General features: G+C 41.9%; 1 protein-coding gene across 1 annotated transcript in view; it reads left to right on the top strand.

Annotated features, from left to right (window-relative positions):
* CRIM1 (cysteine rich transmembrane BMP regulator 1) overlaps positions 1-20,926 on the top strand; it is a 209,870-nt gene that overhangs the window by 158,025 nt on the left and 30,919 nt on the right. Inside the window, 5 exon segments of the mRNA XM_032652482.1 lie at positions 4,476-4,632; positions 7,493-7,614; positions 8,726-8,935; positions 12,704-12,919; positions 18,494-18,715. Of these exon segments, the coding sequence (XP_032508373.1) occupies positions 4,476-4,632; positions 7,493-7,614; positions 8,726-8,935; positions 12,704-12,919; positions 18,494-18,715 (927 nt within the window).

Here is a 20,926-nt window from a genome sequence, read left to right on the forward strand (position 1 = left end):
CAGCTCTCCTCCCAGACTCTGGCATCATACTGACTTGTATCTGGGTGATCAGGGCAAGTTGCTTTATTTCCTAGAGCCTCTGTGTCCTCATCTGTAAAGGGCAGGTAATAATACCAAAGTAATGGGTTGTTTTGAGGACTAATTAGTGAATGCAAAGCTAGCTTTACTACCCGACATATGGTAATTGTTGACACGATAGCTGTTTTATAACATGCATTTCTGAGTCAGCTAGAGCTAGCTGATGTGGAAAGCCCCCAGTTTCCCTCCTTTGTTCCGACACCAACCTGCCTCCAGTTCTTCCTGTCCTCTGAGGACACGCACACAAACAACTTTCCTTTTGCCTTTTAATTTTAACCCTCAAATATTCTCACTCTCTTTCACCTAGCTTTAGAAAAAAGGAAGTCCCTGGTACTGAAGGATAGCTAAGTATATTCTTTTTCCCATTGCAGCTACGTGATAAGTATGGATTTTGTCTAAATCTCTCCTTTATGTTATTTTTCTGCATCCCACCAAAGTCTGTTTCACATGCAATGGCCCTAACCATTTATACCCAAGTTTTCCGTTAGGGGTTAGACGTATATATAGACCACTGGCATCAATATTTCTTTCTTAAAATAAGACCAATGCCAAATAAATATTTCTCCCCTGTTACTGGCCTGTTGTCTGCTCATTCATTCCTTCTTTCATTCATCTAGCATTTATTGAGTGCCTACTATACACCAAAAACTAGGGGTACAAAAAAGTTAAAAATGGACCTTATCCCTGACTAATCTTGGTAATGTATTGGTAATATGCTAATATGTTGTAATGCTATTGCAATATAATCAAGCATATTATAGAAAGTCACTTGAAGGTTGAAATCAAAACCCAGTAGGAACACGTCCTTCAAAAGAACATGGAAGGTATATGACAGGATTCTTTTATTTGAACATACTGTAGCTTTTCTTTTTTAACCTGTAACAAATAACATTTCTTATAACACTGCTAAGCAAAGTAATGCATCAGGGGCATATAGAGAATTTAAACTTTATTCAAAGACATACTTAGAATAAAGAAAAGAAACATGGTAGAAAATGCTTAAGAATGTATGATAGCAACAAAAGTTAAAACTAAAATCATTTAGATAAGCTACTAAAAATCTAACACTTCATTGTTACAAGCTGTTAGTAGCATTCCTTTTTAACCAAAATGTTTGCTGTCAAACATACATAATACATTTCAGCTTACTATAGGTACGATATGTAGTAAATGACATCTATGTGAATTAAATGGCATCCACCTTTTTTAGCATCTTATCATCTACATTTTTAAATCAAGTGGATTTCATCAGATTATTTGTAACTGTTCTTCCAGTTTTAACAATCTGTAATTCTAGGGATTAATAGTGCTTTTAACTAGAAACCAGTGCAGACATAGAAAATTAATGGTAGCAGGGAGAAAAAACCTTTCATAATTTTCATGAAACATATATCTGAATCAAGCGTCTAAAGAAGGTCGCAGCATCATATACAAGGAGGCAGGCTCCTGTTTTCATTTCATTGTTACTCTGAACAAACACTTATCAAGGTCAAGATTGGGACCACCATTTGCAGTCTTGCACTTCTTTATTTAACAGTCTCAGGAACTTTATTCATGGTATCCTTACCTGCTTGCATGTTGCTGAGAATTGCCAGAACCCAAGAGTGTGAAGTCCTGCAGCAGAGAAGCACAACACAACTCTAGGGGCACCAGTACACTGTGTTCTGTTTGCAGGCTCCATGGTGTTCAACTACGGCAAAGTACAAATGATGCTCCCCACAGTTGGGCCACATTTTGGCCCTGGGAGCAAAAACATCTTTTTTTCCTCCCGAATAAACAGAGAGCTTACTGCATAGCTGCTATCGACCAGCCATAATGCACAGGCTCCGTATTTTGCCATTATTTATCACTTTCTCTTCAATGGTAATTTTCCCCTCTGGATTAGAAAGCATTCTTAGATCACAACAAAGTCATAATGTTGAAAAATTATGAACGTAAAGCCACCCTTCTTTCTGTGGTTGCCTCCAGTGATGTACTAAAACTTTTCAAACAAACTTAAAAACTCCCACCCATCTATGAATAAGATGTTTCTAATCTACCTGTTCTGCTCTTTATGTAAATGTTTGCCTTGATGTTATACTTCTCTGAAGAAAAATCCATAATTGATACATGGATCTAGGAATACCTTGAAATCTTTAATATTCTCTATTTTTAAGCTAGAAGGTGGTATTTGGAGATGTTTAGCAAGTGCCAGTATTTTGAAATTTTTCAGTACTAACAGTAAGTTTTTTCATCCCATTATTTTTCTGTTAATGTGGCAGTCTTGATGAGGGTAGAGGAGTAAATAGCAAGAATCTTGATTGGTTCATTCATTCAGCAAGTATTTATTGAGCACTCACTCCATGCTGAGCACCATGATAGCACCTGGACTGTGTAAATAAAGAAAATAGGTCCCTGCCCTAGAGCTCCCTTCTGCTGGGGAGGAGAAACGAGATAGCAGGGCAGTGAGCAGTCCCAAGCCAGGGCAGCATTGTGGCAACCTGCCCAATATGTCACAGCCAGTCCGAAGTCTATGAACGTCCTGTATTTTTGTTCACACACAGCAGCCTTTGCTTGAAATTCCCTTCCACTGCAAAGCAGAGGTAAAGACAAACTTAGTTTATATCAAATTTTTTAAACTTAGTGATGCAACAGCTTTCATTAAGGATGAAGCCCATTCTAGATTAAAAATTATAGAAAAACTCCTTTTTTACAGGACCAGAGAAATAAAGGCACAAAGGTGCTCAGACTCAAGAGTTTCAAGAAATTTAATCCCCAGGGATGTGCTCACAGTGTCGTTAGTTCATCTGTTTCTCAACATAATCTACTTGGTTTCAAGACTTAAAATTTTTGCAATAGAAAAATGGATTCACAACTTAGATCTTGGTGTCAGAGAAAGAAATGTGGCTATGACAGTCTTCTCCCTCCTTCGTCATTCCCTTAATAATGGGAAAGAGATGAAAAATGATGACCTTTCAAGTCATATAATTACAAAATTTTAAATGAGCCATTTAGAATTTCACTTTCAAGGATGCAAATTAGTAATCAGTTGCTTCACAATATGATACAGACCCACGAGGTTATATTAAATATGTGTAATGAAAGGTTTATGGTGATGACAAAGTAGAAAATTGTACTTTAAATCACATTATCCTTTTTAAAAGATAACAAATTAAATATGCAAGTATTGCCAGCTAAGATTCACAAGAGATGCTATCTTAAAATATTTATGTAAAATATGAACCCATTTCACCTATTAATTGTAGTTAAGGTTTAATTTTAGGTTATAAGATTTGTGTGTGGAAGGGACAGATGTGTTCTGTTTTTCCCAGTAACTTGTGCATTATTTACAGTATTTATGCTTAAAGGATATACACATAAAATTTATTTATTATTTCAACAAAAGTAGTCTCAGCTTCCCACTGTACCAGTCCACGCAGAACTATAATCAAACATTGCCATACTTTTGCCATCATCATGTCTACTTCTTTAAATTTGATTATCTTTCAAATTCTGCATTTAATTCAGACGTCTCAATTTGCTTTAGTTACATCACCAAGCATGCTTTTCTTATTTACCTTAACATTTTTGTTGCCTATATTGCTCTAGTAAGCCCTACATCACACCTTTTAAAATTTATTTACAAGGCTTCCATTAAGCTAATAGAAGTTTCTTGTGCCAGCCACCATTTCTTTGTTCCTTTTTTTCCCTTCTACAATAATAAGTTATAACTGACTAACAGAGGACAGTTAAACATCACTCCAGATTCTGCTAACAGGGGAGAGTTTGAACATTTTAAATAATGGATAGTTAAACATTAATCTAGGTATGTCTTTGGCACATACATTTTTTTTTTTTTGTCAGTTAACTAAGTGTATCTAAATACCTGGATATTTGTCAGCGGTAGGGAAAAAAATATCTAATTGGAACACTGATTATTTCACTTTGTATTATGTTATTAGAGATATACCTTTTAAAGAAAGGGTAAGCAATGCTTTATGCTGAATATGGTATGCAGTATTATATGGTAACATCTAAAACTCATAAGGGTAAACGTGTGTGAACCTTTAAGAATGTGTTTCTCATGGGCATGCAGTAGGAGCAAAAATACATAATGAAATTTGGGATGTAAGTTTCCACTTCTCACATTTTGAATAGTAAATGGTAATCAGTGGTTTGATCAGAAATCTGTTTTTCAGCGTTGGACTTTGTTGTGTATATTAGTACCAAAACATGAAGTTACGTTCTGATAGCCATGAAGTAGCACAATCTATAATTTTTAACCATTGCTGATGCCGTGGTAGAGCTGAGAAATTTACATTGGTGGAAGATTGGAAGATTAGGGGAAGGCACTGAAGTGTCACATGTTCTGTTCCTTTCATCTTTGGAAGAAATGTGCTGTCCATGTGTCTTCACAGGGGAGGAACTTTGCACGGGCCTCAAACGAGGCTGCACCTTGGACTGCCCCTTCGGCTTCCTAACCGATGCCCACAACTGTGAGCTCTGTCAGTGCCGCCCACGCCCCAAGAAGTGCAGACTCATAATCTGTGAAAAGTATTGTCCATTTGGATATCTGTACGTATTTCTTAATTCAGAAGATGTATTCTTAATTATCTATAACTTGACGAAATGTCTCTTGCCTTTTTTGTTGGCTGTTTTGTGTGTGTTTCTGAATGAATCGGCAATGTACTGAATCCAGAATATCTATGCTTGTTTTGCTAGAGGAATCAGAAAGCAGAGAAAGGCCGTATCTCCAAAGATAAGAATCAAGTTTTACTCTTTTTTGAAGATGGGCTAGAGCCTTGTTATGACACTTTGGGCCTGTTAGGTGAGATTTCCTCATAGCAAGGGCCTTTGGACACTGCCAAAGGGAATGGAACTGTCATGAGGTTCCAGTGTTGTAAGCGCTTCAACTATGCACCACTGTCGCAGCAACTGTTTTGTGATTACGTATTTAATGTATGTTTTAAGATGAATTGACAGCTACTGATTTGCAATATGGAGCATCCTTACCTGCCACGCCTCCCTGTCCTACCTTGATGCTTGTCTACATTTATAGTATTCTTTAAAATAGCAGTAGATCTTATGAATTTCCTTGGTGATGAGAACTATGACTTGTATTTTTAAATATTCTTTATTGAATCAAATCCCATGAAAATTCAGATTATTCTAGGGGGAAAATAGACATTTCACATTTGTTACTTTTGTGTCTGTCTTAGAATCCACTTCTGTCTTTGTATCAAGTTGGTTCCTTAAAAATAACCTTTCAGAATTTTGCTTTGTCATTCCTGCCTTGATTCCTTCCAGTTTAGTCTCTCTGCCTTTTCCATTTGATATGTTTATATAGTGCTAGTAATTATAAGGGATTTAGAGCCATCACCTCTTGCCCAGCGTCTTAAAGGCATTGTTTTTATTCTTCCTCTTAGAAACTCTAGTTTAGCAGGGAGAGGGGAACCTTAATTCTAATTTTAATTGGATAATTAGCTTGGGAACATTATTCTTTAAAATTCCCCAAGTAAACTAATAAATCATCATTGTTCTTAATCCTAAAATATGAATATGATATTAATAAAAGTAGAGCTATTTCTTAGCTTACCTGCTGATGTAGAATAAAGTATTATTATCATAATAGTACCTACAACCACTTGGCTGCAGTGTTATGATAGTTCAGAACCAAGGCTGCATTCATCCAAACTTCACCTTGGAGAGAAAACTCTTAGAGGATTATAGATTCCAGTTGGTATTCCTGTCAGTAAACACATTCAAGAAGGACCAAGTTGACTCTTGTAGGCAAACGAATAATGCATCGGCTAGCACATGTTTCAAGGACAGCCTCTGAGGGAGAAATATAGAGAAGGGAATGGGAGAAGGAAGAAGGAACGGGTAAGTGAATAAATGAGTTAACAAACAAATCTGTTAAAGCCCTGTTAGGGCTTGGAAATGGCACAGTCTATGACAGGAGTGTGAAGCATTCATTTAATTCACTGTTTTCATTATATTGATATAAATACGTAGATCCTAGTGTTCAGTTCTGATTTCACTTAGCAGATTGTAGTTTATCACTTGGACAGTTATATACCAAGGATTTCCCATGGGGCCATCTTTTTTTTTTTTTTTTGTGGTATGCAGGCCTCTCACTGTTGTGGCCTCTCCCGTTGCGGAGCACAGGCTCCGGACGTGCAGGCTCAGCGGCCATGGCTCACGGGCCCAGCCGCCCCGCGGCCTGTGGGATCCTCCCGGACCGGGGCACAAACCCATGTCCCCTGCATCGGCAGGCGGACTCCCAACCACTGCGCCACCAGGGAAGCCCGGGGGCCATCTTCTTTTAGAGCCCCCTTAATTTGTCCAAGATGAGAAAGAACAGGGTTTATTTTTTTAGTTGAACACCACTGTTGCCACTTAGGGCTCCTTGGGATGAAACTTAAGGATTAATAGACTTAACTCCGCCTTCTCTGCTGCCCAGGAAGCCCAACTAGGGCAAAGCTTGTAGAGGAGATGTTGAGCCTAAGACAGTAGCTGCAGGTAGTGGACAGAAGACACAGGAGGGCAGGTTAGCACCTTTTGTAATACACAGGGTCATTCTCCTTTTAGAGAAAATAAGGAATTGTTGCTAAGAATTTTTTTGTCGACTTAAACTATGGTGATCTTTTAATAAACATTTATTTAATATCATCTTTCTGCTCAACACAAAATTTAGGTACTGTAGCTTATTAAAGGGAAAAAAATAGTTCATCCAGCCATTTCCTTTTATCCTCCGTGCTTCAGTCATGCCCCACAGGTGGAGCATTTTTCAGTTGGTATTCTTTTCTGACTAATGAGGTAATTACTGGACATTGACTGCAGGACTTCTTAAACATTTTGTTCTTCATCAACATATACAAGATATCTACATGTACAACATGCTACAACATTACGTAGCATTCCCAGGTCTATGGATCCTTAAGTTCTTCCATCTGCTAAAAAATTCTGTAGATATCTCAGTAAAATGTTTAGTAGCATCTGAAATTTCTCAAGAGAATGTGGTCGTCTGAGGAAGCCTGTGGTTCTGACAGAAGAAGGACTTCTGCCCTAACGCTGGCCTCCAACATTGACCAGCAATATATCCTTCACCTTCCTCTTCCTGGAGCTGCACATTCATCTTTTTGTACTGTTGGTACCACTTTTCCCAATTAAATCAACAGTCACGTCATCGGGATTCTGACAGTCACGTCCTAGAGCACCTAAGCGCTTGGACAGTTCTAACCATTGGCCATGGGTGGGTGGTGGTCATGGCCACAGGGAGCTAATTACGCATCACTCCAGGGAGTTTTGAGAGCAGAAGTTCAAGTCATTCTGCTTACTGAGAATATCACTTCAGTGACCCTTGGTCTAAGCACTTGGGCATCACTTGAGACTTTTGGATTTTCTAACCTCTGACAAAATTTTAATTACCCAGGAAGAATAAGCATGGCTGTGACATCTGTCGCTGTAAGAAATGCCCAGAGCTCCCGTGCAGTAAGATCTGCCCCTTGGGTTTCCAGCAGGACAGTCGTGGCTGTCTTATCTGCAAGTGCAGAGGTAAGTCCCAACGCATAACCCTTCCCCGCTCAGAGCAATCAGAGGCACAGAAACCAAGAACGGAAGTCAATGAAATAATTTCAGTGATTGCTGTCCACTCTGACACCACTGTCACTCTCTAGAGGACCATCCCTTGTCCTTTCATCTCAATGGAATAAGAGCTCAGAATAGAATTTAAAGGAACGGGCCCCACGTTGACCAAATTAATCACTTCTTAGCTCTTCAGTTTTACTTGTCTCAGGAACGTTAGCCTAAAGCATCTTTATCTTGACCTCCATAAGAGTCTCCCTCTGTCCAGCAGTGGATCGAGACGATTGATACAGCAAAGGTCCCTTTTCACAGCCCTTTGAGGGTGGGTGAAGCTAAACAGTCTGCTTGTGTATTTTCTTGGTAACACAGTTTTCCCTGAGAATGTCGACTTTTGCTGAATAACCACATGCCAGCCTATAGTTGTGTATAGGTGTGAGTCCTGGGAGTACCTTTTGCAGGACTTCCCCCGCAAGGGATGTTCCTGAAGCTGTGTGAGCCCTTACCCCAGCTCCAGCGCCACTGCCCACCCCAGCTGGTTTTAGTTGTCCACATGAGCCACAGATGAAGCAGTAAAAGACCCCTAAAGTTTGTTCTGTGTTTTTTCAGAGTTGTTCAGTTACCACCTTAAGAGTGTTTTTAGGGGGTCAGAGTAAACAAAAATCTAGTCACTGCTTCAATTGTTCTGCAGAACGAAAACCTGTTAGTTACTAGCGGCCCAGGATTGCCCCACTGAATGATTTCTAGAGTGATTATTCTGCATGTATTAAACATATGTGTAACATTCACGCTGAAATCAGTCAGTGCTTGTTTACTGTGTAGAATATGAAAACGTAGAGTGAAGGGAGGAAAAAAAATACCAATAGCAGAGAAATGTATTTGCAGGGTTTTTTACTCCCTTTTTTCTTTTTTCAAAATTGAGAGCATATTAACTTAAATTCTTTTCATGATCCTTTCCTGTGTCACAAGCTGTGCTGTGTAGACAGGATTTTTGGTGGCTGGGTAGCATTACCTGTAAGGAACTACAGGCTGTTTCTCCTGTGCAGTGGCTCCTTCTTTACCAGGCTGCCTTCTGTCTGTCCAGAGGTCCCTGCTGCAGCCGGGCCACCCGTCCTGTCAGGCACATGTCTGTCCATGGATGGTCATCATCATAAAAATGAGGAAAGCTGGCATGATGGGTGCCGGGAATGCTACTGTCACAGTGGACGGGAAATGTGTGCTCTGATCACCTGCCCGGTGCCTGCCTGTGGCAACCCCACCATTCATCCGGGACAGTGCTGCCCGTCATGTTCAGGTAAAAGCTGGCCGCCATCTCGTGTGCTCCCTAAGCAAATGACTTTTGCCTCATCACATCTGTAATTCCAGGGGAAGTGCAGGGGACGACCCCTGGAACGTATTTCAGCTCTCTGGTTTTTGTCAGCAATAGCCACGAGTGTCAGCCAGGTGCTATAAATGATTAGCCAAAAACCAGAGAATTATTCTAAAGCTCTAAAACCACTCTCCTTATTTTTGAAGGTTTACTCAATTACATTGGTCTTTGAACTACATTTGTGTACAGGTTTGTGGGCTTATGTACTTAAAGCTCCAGCTCTCCATCTTACGGATAGTGTATTAAGGCTGAATGTCTTAGTTAATTGGAGGGGGTTGTTGTTAATTTTATTCCATGAAAGCTTCTTATTTATAAAGTAATATTCGAGAGGGAGAGAATTACTGAAGTCTGTGGATATTGCTTTTTTTTAAATTAATGGATATGTGGTAGTCTTGCCAAATGGAGATGTTTAGAGTGACCACACATCCAAAACATTTACAGTCATAATAATGGTAATCAAGATAGTTAGTAGAAGAACATAACAGATTTATAATCCATAGAGGTCCAAATTATGGTTGTCCATAACAGTAATTATTACCATAATACCTCATCTAGTGCCTTTGATCCAAAGAGCTCAGCATGGTTTCATAGTTATTATTTCTTCCACCGAGTGGAGGCCACTGAATTAGGGAAAAATACGCTTAGGCAGTTTTTGTTTGGAAAACAGACACAGAGAGATTAGTTTTCTTACCCAAAGTAAAATAGCGTGTCAGCTAGAGGGGCAGGGAGACATGAAGTCTCCTGATTCTTGCATCGGATTTCTTTTAAAGTTGAAATGTACTGTCCGGTTTGGGGGTAGGGATTGTATTTCCCCGGTCAGTCTTGGTTCTGTATCTCCCTCCACCTGTACAACGGGTGCAGTCAGGAACCTGAGGCCTGGGCCTTTTGCAGCAAGGCAGGCCCGGCCTGGGAGGGAGGTACCGCATGCTGGCACCTCAGTCTTCACCTGCTTTGCCTGCCAGGGAGGGGGTTGGCAGAGAGGCACTGGAAGTCCTTTTTAGCCCTGACATTATACACACCTCAGTAACTAAGGTATTAAAGTGACAGGCAGCCCCCATACCCCTATAGGGGACCAGATGACAAAGTGTTGTTTTGTTTCGCATAGTTAAGCCAGATGTGCTCTATATCAAAACTGCTTCCTTATTCGCATGTTTTGCTAGTTAAATATGAAAAACCACTAGTGCCCACTGAAACAGAAGATAAATGAACAATTTAATGAGACAGAACTCTTTGTTGACTCTTTGGGGAAGGAAAAATCATATGTTCCAATGAAGACCCCATGCTTTAATTATAGGCATGAGTGTGCAGAGTGTGGCCTGCATCTGGGTCTTTGCTAAACGATGTACTCAGTGAAGAACTCCAACCAGTGGAAATGCAAAGATATTACTAAGAATAGATGATTGACTTAAGCACTGAAAGTCAGTGAAACCAAATCTAGTTTTCTCTATTACAGAGATACGGAAAGTTCTTAAACACACACAAAATTATTGATGTATTATTGTGGGTGTGTGACTATGTAGATATAGACATATAAAAACATACAGGTATTGATATATATGGATGTGTAGGTATGTTTTTTTCCAAATGTCTTTAGTGAGTTGCCACATGGATCTTTCTGAATAGAGACCAAGCATTGTTGCAATTGTGGACTCCTACTTCAAAGAATATTTTTCTCCTGCCTTCTATTCAAGGATCAGCTGTTTTTCCTTCTGAGATAAGTGAGCAGCCTCTGAACTCTTCTGACAGAAGTTTCACCAAATGATACTGTTTCTCAGATTTTTTTTCCTTTTCTTACCCTCTACCTTTCAGTTTTTCTATCACCTCCATCTATCTGGTCACTCATGTTTTGCCTTGAGGCACATGGATATATATATAGCAAAGGAATTCACAGAGTAAGATACCTGCAAACACACATCGTTTTTCTTCTGACCATTTCCTTACATGGCAGCATTTAAAAGGGCAGCAACTGTCGATCCTCTCCAAGTCCTTTCAAAAGGGAGACTTTTTCCAACAGTAGTTTACTAATAGTCTTTGGAACTATTTTTTCTTTTTCTATAAACGGTGAGAAATGCACTTTTATCTCATCGCAGCTCAATTTTCATTCTAATTATCTTCCTTTCTACTTTCCTCATATACTAGAAAGTTTGGCCCAGTTGGTTATGAATGTAAGCGTTGGCTGATGTCAGTTTTCTGTGATGTGTCCACTTGGTCAAAGTTCCAGTCTTTACTAGCTCCCTTGAGATAAAGCTGTATTAAAAGTTATACAATGCCTTCTTAGCTGGAGCTGGGCCCACACCACTGTATCTCATCAGTATTGCTACATCTCAGGCTGACCACTGCTTTGAAAGTCACAGCCCGTGAGTTCTTAGGAGACGTCAGCTCTGAGTATCTCTGCACAAACAGGGTAGTTCTTCTGAGGCCCAAATTCCACTGATCTCCAAGCGTGAGCCCGCCATGGTGTCTCCAGATGGCTTCTCCGCAGGGTTCCACACTGTCAACACCTTCTTGAAACGCCTGTTGTATTTGGATGACACGAATATGGTTAATATCTTCATACTTCTCATTTCTCCAGCACAACTTGAGGGCAGCTCCCAGTGCCTCTCCAGACATTTTCAGCATTAAATTCCCTCTCTATCACTATCATCTCACCAAGAGCCCCAAATCGCCTCTCGTCTGGGGAAAGAGCTCATAGTTATCATTGGCCCCTGGGCGTTTACCTCTCTTGATCATATCGCCAAACCAATGTTTAGTCTCAGGTGAGGGTTCAGACTGTTGATTCTGAAAGAGCATTCCTGCTCAGTGTGCCGGCAGCTGGTCGGGATTGGGGTGTGTCCTGCTCAACAGTAGGACTTATTTCTAAGCCTGAAAGGACTCAGGGTCCCAGAGATAATGAAGTGAACGGGGCACAAATCAGTTTACAATTGTATTTAATCTGGAGGTGTATCCATGATCCAAACAAACATAGACTTGGGTTCAGATCCCTTGTCTGCCCTTAGTACTCTGAGTTCTCAGTTTCCTTATATGTTAAATAGGATAACAGTACCTATTCACATTGGTATAAGGAGTAAATGAAGTAACATATGTAAAGCACTAACATGGAAACTGGACCATAGGAAGCATTCAGTAAATGAGAGATCTTTATTCTAGATAATCCTACATTCACAGACGTCCCCTAAGAGGCTCCTGTTCTCTTCAACAGTAGAAGTCCCTGTAATTTTTTTTTTTTTTTTTTTTTTTTTTTTTTGCGGTACGCGGGCCTCTCACTGTTGTGGCCTCTCCTGTCGCGGAGCACAGGCTCCAGAAGCGCAGGCTCAGTGGCCATGGCTCACGGGCCCAGCCGCTCCACGGCATGTGGGATCTTCCCGGACCAGGGCACAAACCCGTGTCCCCTGCATCGGCAGGCGGACTCTCAACCACTGTGCCACCAGGGAAGCCCCCTGTGATTTAATTATCTCGTTGGAGCCTCTCGTTACTGTTGACAAACTGGAACCACTTGAACCTCACTTCCTGAAACTAGCTCTTCTGGTGTTGCTTTATATTTCTGTGCATGGAATGTTTTCTTCCCTGTGTTCTTGAGGGAAACAGCCACTTCATCTTCTTTGTCCCTTAAAGCCCACAGCACCAGGTTCTTCCCAAGCTGGTAAGACTGCAGATGAATAATTTCTTGTGTTTGGATTTTGTGTCGTTCCCCAGATGACTTTGTGGTGCAGAAGCTGGAGCTCAGCACCCCCTCCATTTGCCATGCCCCTGGGGGAGAGTACTTTGTGGAAGGAGAAACATGGCACATTGACACCTGTACTCAGTGCACCTGCCACAGCGGGCGGGTGCTGTGTGAGACAGAGGTGTGCCCACCGCTGCTCTGCCAGAACCCCACACGCACCCAGGACTCCTGTTGCCCACAGTGTCCAGGTAACCGGCACTGCGCCTCGGGTTGCACTGGGCTGGTGGGGAGGGCCTGCAGCCTGGGTGTTGTCATTCTGCAGGACCGGTGGGCTGGGTTGAGCCCCACGTGGGAGTGGGCCAGACCCAGTCACCAGTAACCCAGGCAGGAACATCTGGCAGGCAGCTTCCTAAATTCATTCCTTTCTATCAACCACATATTTATGCAATCAATGTGCCTTGCACCTGAGGTGACTTTGAACAACAACAGCAAAAAAAAAAAAGATTGTTTCTTTCTACCCTTTTTTCTTAACCCTACATCTCAGACTCAAGAGACAGTCCTGCTGTACCAGATTATTCCAGATGATTTTGCTAATGTGAAAAGTCATCTTTGTCTTTACAAAATGTGAAGAGCAATTATTGATAAATAATGTAAATAAAATCTTTGAAATATGTAAGGGTGGTGAAGATACTTTGAGAATGTTAAACAGAGGAATCGCTAAAAGATACATAATGCCCACCTTCTCAAATCTGTGATGACTAAGTTAAGATCCAGAAGTACTAAGTGACCAGCACTGCATATGTACAAAGAGTACTATCGTTTTCTTTTTTTTTTAAGTTCTCAGATAATCTGGGCTTAGCAGGTGAATTTATGGTCATGAAACAAACATAATGAAATTTTGTCAGACTTTTAAACATACGTTGCTGATTATGCAACGCAAGCAGCAATTCTAATTAACACTAGAATATATGACTTAATTTGTATAATTACCAAGTTGACAGCACACTAGTTTTGTTGTTGCTCAGTCTTTTATCTTTTCAACTTAAATCAGTAATCATTTACCTTCTAAATGTATGTTCTTAGAGTATTTCTGCTCAGTAAAACATAAGCCCTTGTATTACTTTTTTTACATTGGATTAACTAGTCAGCCAGCTAGAATCTATTGTTCTGTCATTATGTAACCAGCGTAGTTGATGTCCAGAATTCTTCCTGGGTTCACATTGATGATATTTTTTAATTGCATCAGAGGAAATTGTAGGGATAGCAACATTATTTGCTGTTGTCATCATGCCCTGCTGCTGAGGTATTATCATCTTAGTACAGAATCTTTGGCGTAATTTTCAACCATGTTAATCTGAAAAGCTTAATTAGTGCAACGTCTTTTCTAGTATAAGAAATGTATTATGTTGTTAGGATATACCCTAGTCCCTCCTATATTTTTGTCATCCCTCTTTTACTTAGACACAAACCCTAATATTTCTCTGTTAGTATATGACCATGATTATTCCCATCCTCCTGGTGGAAACTACTCTGAGTGGTCTCTTCAGTGGGGATCATGAATTTATATCCGTTTAATGTATTCATTTTACAAGTGCTTATGGAATGCCTGAATTGAGCCATGGGGATCCCGGGGTTGATGAGCACAGCCACAACTCCTATCCTGTGGAGCAGTAATGCAAAAGAAGAGCTGAACAATCCAGTACTCCACCTTTAAGTAAATCATGACAGAGTGAGAGGAGTGCCTGGAAAGGAAAGCATTAAGAGCGCAGGTAACCCAGGAAGCTTTAACTAAAGTGGGAAGTACCTCTGTTCCCACTTGTCTGAGGATCTGAGGACAAATACGGGGGTTGGCCCAAATTTATTGGTGGGACACCTGACTGGACTCAGAGGTTCAGCCCAGGCAAAGAACAAGAGCTCCCTGGAAATGGGACTCCTGTGTGTGCCGAGGACTGATTTCTTAGAGCCAGGTCTCAAGGCCAGTGCGCGTGAGCAGAGGCCCTGCCGATTCTAGCAGAGCAGAGACCTCCCCTCTAGAAACAGGAACAAGCACCCCATGTGTGCCTGGCTTTGGCTTCTCCTTTATAAACGTATGCCTAGGTGACTCTTCCTTACTTTACATATAACTTGAGAGATACTTCAGTGATGGCCTTCATCTTAAATGTCAGGACTTTCTGTTTCCTAGATCAGTATTCTGAAGGTTACACTTAAACCTGTGAATAAGTTTGTATCTAGAATGCTCTTGTATTTTAAAATCAGTCACCTACCCCATCATTGATCTTTCTGAACTTTCCATTCATAGTTGTGTTGCAGCGATAAAAAGTCTTAAAATTCAAAGCATTGATTTCTTCACATTGCAGTAAATTTCGACAGCAGCATTGATAAATGGAGTATTTCACATCTACAAAAATACCATCTCTAACCTTAGGATACTTGCATCCTAAAGTTGTCCCAAAATGATACATATGTACAACTAGAAGAGTTGCATCCCTCATGGTGATTGTATCTCCTGGGATGCCTTGTCATTCCCTCTGTTCTTAACTCCCCCTCTCCTCCGGCCTGGTTTAGAGCAAGGTCTAGAAACAGAAGTGGGCTCATGAAGAAAGACTGAGCATCCCTGTAGGTGATGATACTTCACCAAGGTGAGAAAGGCAGAGAATAGAAAAGCACTTCTTTCTTTTTTCACACTTTTAAAATTCTCTTTCATTTTTGATTTTTTTAAAGTTGGAAAGAAGCGTAGGACAGAAGAGAGATCCCTCTTTTCTTCTTTTATTTCTCTGTTATAGAAATAAAAAGAATGAATGAACACCAGTGAAAGAACTGGTAAAAACAAAACAAGTGAGTTAATATTTAGAATCAGAGTGTAAAGAAGGGGTCTCACTTTTTCCTAAAAATGGAAAGAAAGGCCCAAAGAAGGAAGATAGCCTGGGCAAGATTCCCAAATGATATCTTCAGTCAGGGCTCCGAAGTCTCTTGCCCTGGGGGCTGAAGACCTGCAGACGCTGCATCTCAGCTGCAGCTCTCGCTCCAGCTCTGCCGGCACATTCCCGTGTCTCCTGGGGTCCCCTCCAGACTCTAGGATGTTCATTTCAGCTACTATTTCATGCTTCCATCGCTGCCGTCCCTGCTTCCTCCTCTAAGTTTTCAGACACCAGGTTGGGTGTTGCTTGCAAGAGCTAAGCTGTCATAACACACAGAAACCTCGTGGCAATTTGCAGAGCCTCGTGTAGACTAGTGTGAGTTGCCCTGATTTCCAGCCAAATCAAAAGTTAACATCAGTCAATCTCTTAAAAAGAAATTATCCCTGGACATGGATGATCCAGAAAAGATGCCTGAGAAAGTAATCCCATTTTACCAACATATGCATGTGATCTATGGAAACTTACCTAAAATTGGACCTGAAGCACATTTGGAACAATGGAACCAATGGCTGTTCTTTCACTGTTGCTGCCTTCAGGACTGGCAGTAGGAGATACAGTTACACACTTTGGGTTCAGAGCCCAAAGTAAAGCGATTGCCCCGCTTCTCAAAGAGACTCTTCTTGTGAAATCAAACTTGCTGGCTGTAGGGTGTATTCAGGAGGTAGATGGGAGGAAAATGGGACACTTAGAGCTTCTGCATCACTGTGATAGCTACATGTATATGAAAGAGCAGACTTCATGATGTTGACTATGAGAACGGATGATAATTCTTCTGACCCTGTATCCTTTGAGAAAACAGGATTCTCTTAGAGGTTTGCTGGGTGGGACCGTCATGGCGTTTTCCAGACTCTCAAGTGCAAAGGTGGTTGGGAGTGCTCTCTTGTCAGTGCAATTGTGACATTTCTAAACTAGGAAACTTCACTAACTAGTATCACGCTTTCCTTTGTTATATCCCAGTCAGCTTTCTGCTTGAGCTTACCGCTCTCAAGTCAGTTCAGTGAATGGCAAGACCCAAAGAGATATCTGGGTTTTCTGGTGACGTTCTTTTGTGTTTCAAGTTGTTACTAGATCTGGAGACCCTCTGGTCTGTATTTATGTAGCAGAAACACACAAGTCTTGCAGATGATTTCTCTGTGGGTGCGTCCTCAGGAATGATTTACATTTCCCATCATCTTTCAGCCATTAATGTGAATGCCTGAACATTGAAGTGTTACATACAGTTTGAAAATCTGTTTGGGTGTTAATTGGTTAGGACTGCATGCGGCTGCAAGTGAGAGAAAACCCAGCTACAGTTTGTTTTTTTTTTCTTCGGTACGCGGGCCTCTCACTGTCGCGGCCTCTCCCGTTGCGGAGCACAGGCTCCGGACGCGCAGGCTCAGCGGCCATGGCTCACGGGCCCAGCCGCTCCGCGGCATGTGGGATCTTCCCGGCCCGGGGCACGAACCCGTGACCCCTGCATCGGCAGGCGGACTCTCAACCACTGCGCCACCAGGGAAGCCCCCCCAGCTACAGTTTTTTTTTTTTTTTTTTTTAAACATCTTTATTGGGGTATAATTGCTTTACAATGGTGTGTTAGTTTCTGCTTTACAACAAAGTGAATCAGCTATACATATACATATGTTCCCATATGTCTTCCCTCTTGTGTCTCCCTCCCTCCCACTCTCCCCATCCCACCCTTCCAGGCTGTCGCAAAGCACCGAGCTAATATCCCTGTGCCTTGCGGCTGCTTCCCCCCAGCTATCTACCTTACTACGTTTGTTAGTGTGTATATGTCCATGACTCTCTCTCGCCCTGTCAAAACTCACCCTTCCCCCTCCCCATATCCTTAAGTCCTTTCTCCAGTAGGTCTGCGTCTTTATTCCTATCTTACCCCTAGGTTCTTCATGACATTTTTTTCCCTTAAATTCCATATATATGTGTTAGCATACGGTATTTGTCTTTTTCTTTCTGACTTACTTCACTCTGTATGACAGATTCTAGGTCTATCCATCTCATTACAAATAGCTCAATTTCATTTCTTTTTAAGCCAGCTACAGTTTTTAAACAGAGGTTTCTTTACCATACATTATGAGAAGCTTGGAGACAGATGTTGACCCCATTGATTTAGTGTCTTAGTGATATCAAGGCCTCTCTCTTACAGGTATGATAAGGGTATTATAGCTACAGGCGACACACTCATATTCAAGGCAGGAAGAATGTGGAAGCATGTGGGTAGCTTCACATCTGCCCTTCTTTTAAGAAAGTAAAAGCTTTCCCAGAAATCCCTGATTAGCCAGTGAATCTGTTAGCCACAGCCAGGTGACATGGCCACCCCCAGCTCTGCCAGAGACTAGAAAAGGAGGGAGCAGTGGTCCCACATGACATATCCCCCTTGTGATCCAGGTCCTCAGCCACCCCATCCCCGACCTTAAAATCAGGAGTTCATTAAGGAAGAAAGGTAGAGTGGATATCGTGCAAGCAACTAACAGAATCTCTGCAACAGATCTTTTGTAGTCTTTGTTGTTTTTGTTTCAAAATTCCAGACCCTGTCCGAGCCAGATGTGCTGTGTCATTACTGAGTCCTTTTTTTTTTTTGCGGTACGCGGGCCTCTCACTGTTGTGGCCTCTCCTGTTGCGGAGCACAGGCTCCGGACGCGCAGGCTCAGCGGCCATGGCTCACGGGCCCGGCCACTCCATGGCATGTGGGATCTTCCCGGACCGGGGCACAAACCCGTGTCCCCTGCATCAGCAGGCGGACTCTCAACCACTGCGCCACCAGGGAAGCCCCTGAGTCCATTTTAAGGAGGCACACAAAGCCCTGGTGACCGAGCGTGCTTTGTATGGGACAGAGTGAAACTCACTGTGTTGCACAGTGGGTGGCCTGCAGCATCTTTTTTTCTGCTGACCTTCTGTTCATTTTTCCAGATGAACCTCTCCAGCCTTCCTCATCCCATAATGACAGCGTGCCGAGTTACTGCAAAAATGATGAAGGGGATATATTCCTGGCAGCGGAGTCCTGGAAGCCGGATGTGTGTACCAGCTGCGTGTGCATGGATAGCGTAATTAGCTGTTACTCTGAGTCTTGCCCTTCAGTATCCTGTGAAAGACCTGTGTTGAGAAAAGGCCAGTGTTGTCCCTACTGCATAGGTAAGACCAAGAAAAAAAATCCTTCCTTTCTCCCAGTGACCACTAAATCTACATTGACAGCCATTTGCCTAGATCAGTTAATAATTTTGAAATCTGTTTTTCTGATTGACGTGCCACATAGAATCAATGTAGTCACATCAGGTGGAGGAAAGACATGGAGGATGTGTTCCCGAGATAAAGCATATTAAGAATAAGAAATGCTCTCTGAGGATGTCGTGATGCTATAGCGCTGTCTCTCTTGGGCTCCTTTGCCATTTCAGAATTTTCAGTATTGGAACTCTTCCTTCGCTCTGTTACTGACCGTGGTCCTTTTGTCCACAGAGAAACACCATGTCCCATATCAGAGTACATTTAGTGCCTAAGCTTGCCACTGCCTTGAGATCAGCTAAATACCAGATACTAATTTTAATCCCCCAATTACTCCTCTGTCTGCTAACACTTAATTGATTCTATTTAAACCATGTGGTTGTCCGTGTGGAGGGCTTAGGGACACAGAGTGAGGACTGAGTAACTGACAGAGCCCTCTCCTTCATGTGACCCACGGGGATACATCTTGTGAGCAGAGGACATATGTATATCAGCCCCTGACGTCTATACCAAAACTGGTCCTATGGACACAAGCCAGATGCCGTTCTGGAGTCCAGAAGGCGAGGCTCAGACAGCTGGCAGCTCTTATACAGGCACAGTCCCTGCTCCCAAGGCTCTCACTCTCTTTGATTGCTTTCGTCTCAAGTAAAGCTCATAAAGTCAAGTGAAAGACAATGACATATCTCAGTCCAGTTGTGAACCTGTAATCAGAGTTAGCAGGTGAAAAATTAGGCAAGCTGTATTAACGACAGGCATCATGCAATTTATTGTTGAAGATTTTTGCGTGCTTCGTAGATGCAAGTCAGTGCATATATTTGGGGTGATGCCTGAGGAGGAGGAGAAATCCTCTGGCCACAGGGCTTTGTAACAATCCCCGTAGATGAGTCGATAAATGGCGCTCAGGTGCACATTGGCCACCATTCAAGCTTATCAGGACAGCTCCTCTGGCCACTCTATGGGGCCACTTTCTCTGAAGACTTATTCTACACATTGGTATACAAGAGATGGAAAGGTTTTTAAAGCATAATTTCTGGTCTCAGGAATTTTACAGAGCTTGAGTTTCTCAATGTAATGGTCAGGGAATATTAAAAACTATGTGTGAAAGATGGATTCTCTTCTTTTAATAGGGTGGCTGTCTATCCAATTTATTCTTTAAACCATGCTTTTGTGAGTGAAGCGGGGACTGTTAATAATTATGTTGGGACCATGGCTGTAGGCCAGGAGTGTCCCTAGTAAATCGGGACATACGGTTGCTGCACCTCTTAGTGACTGGAGCGTTGGGTCTGCTGTAATACCCATAACCTTTGTAGCTCCTAAGTGGAGCCAAAAATGTATCAAGGCATCCACCCAACTTACTGCTACATGTCTTCTCAGAGAGCTGACCAACAGTCATCTGGAAAGTGGCATAGCCCTTGGTGAGACCTGAATGAAAGGTGTAACCAGGCCACTATTTCAGACAGGGTGTTGGTGGATGGAGGGGGAAATGTCCAGCTAGGACCACTGTATTTAAATACCAAAACTTTAGTCCTAAAGGAAGCAGTTTATAAATCAACCAAGGGCACTTGGATCACAGTTGGAAACTAGGGCCCAGGAGGCCTGAGAATTCTATTACCTTCAGAGGAAAAACCCAGCAGTGAATTTCTTGTGTGTTGAAAACCCTCAAATTTAATTTTTTTTAGATAAAAAAAGTTCCTGTTGTGTTTTGCTACTTAATTGGTAAATACGCGATTAGTAAATTACTCAGCTAGTAAATTTGTTTCCATGTGATAACAGTAAATCACTTCTCTTTCTCACAAAACCGATTTAACAAAACCAAACTTATGGAAAGAAACCTGCATATCATAGTATTCTGTGTTGTCTTTTTTTTTTTTTCTTTTGCCTGCATATTTTCCTATTCCAATTCCTGCATTATTTAGACCAGCAGTCCCCAACCTTTTGGCCACCAGGAACGGTTTCGTGGAAGACAGTTTTTCCATGGAGGGTGGTAGCGTTGTTTCAGGCTGGTAGCGCGAGCGACAGGAGCGGCAGATGAAGTTTCACTCACTCACCGGCCTCTCACCTCCTGCTGTGCGGCCTGGTTCCTAACAGGCCTCAGACTGGTAGTGGTCACAGCCCGGGGGCTGG

Source organism: Phocoena sinus, chromosome 13, assembly GCF_008692025.1.
Source record: "Phocoena sinus isolate mPhoSin1 chromosome 13, mPhoSin1.pri, whole genome shotgun sequence".
Classification (NCBI taxonomy): domain Eukaryota; kingdom Metazoa; phylum Chordata; class Mammalia; order Artiodactyla; family Phocoenidae; genus Phocoena; species Phocoena sinus.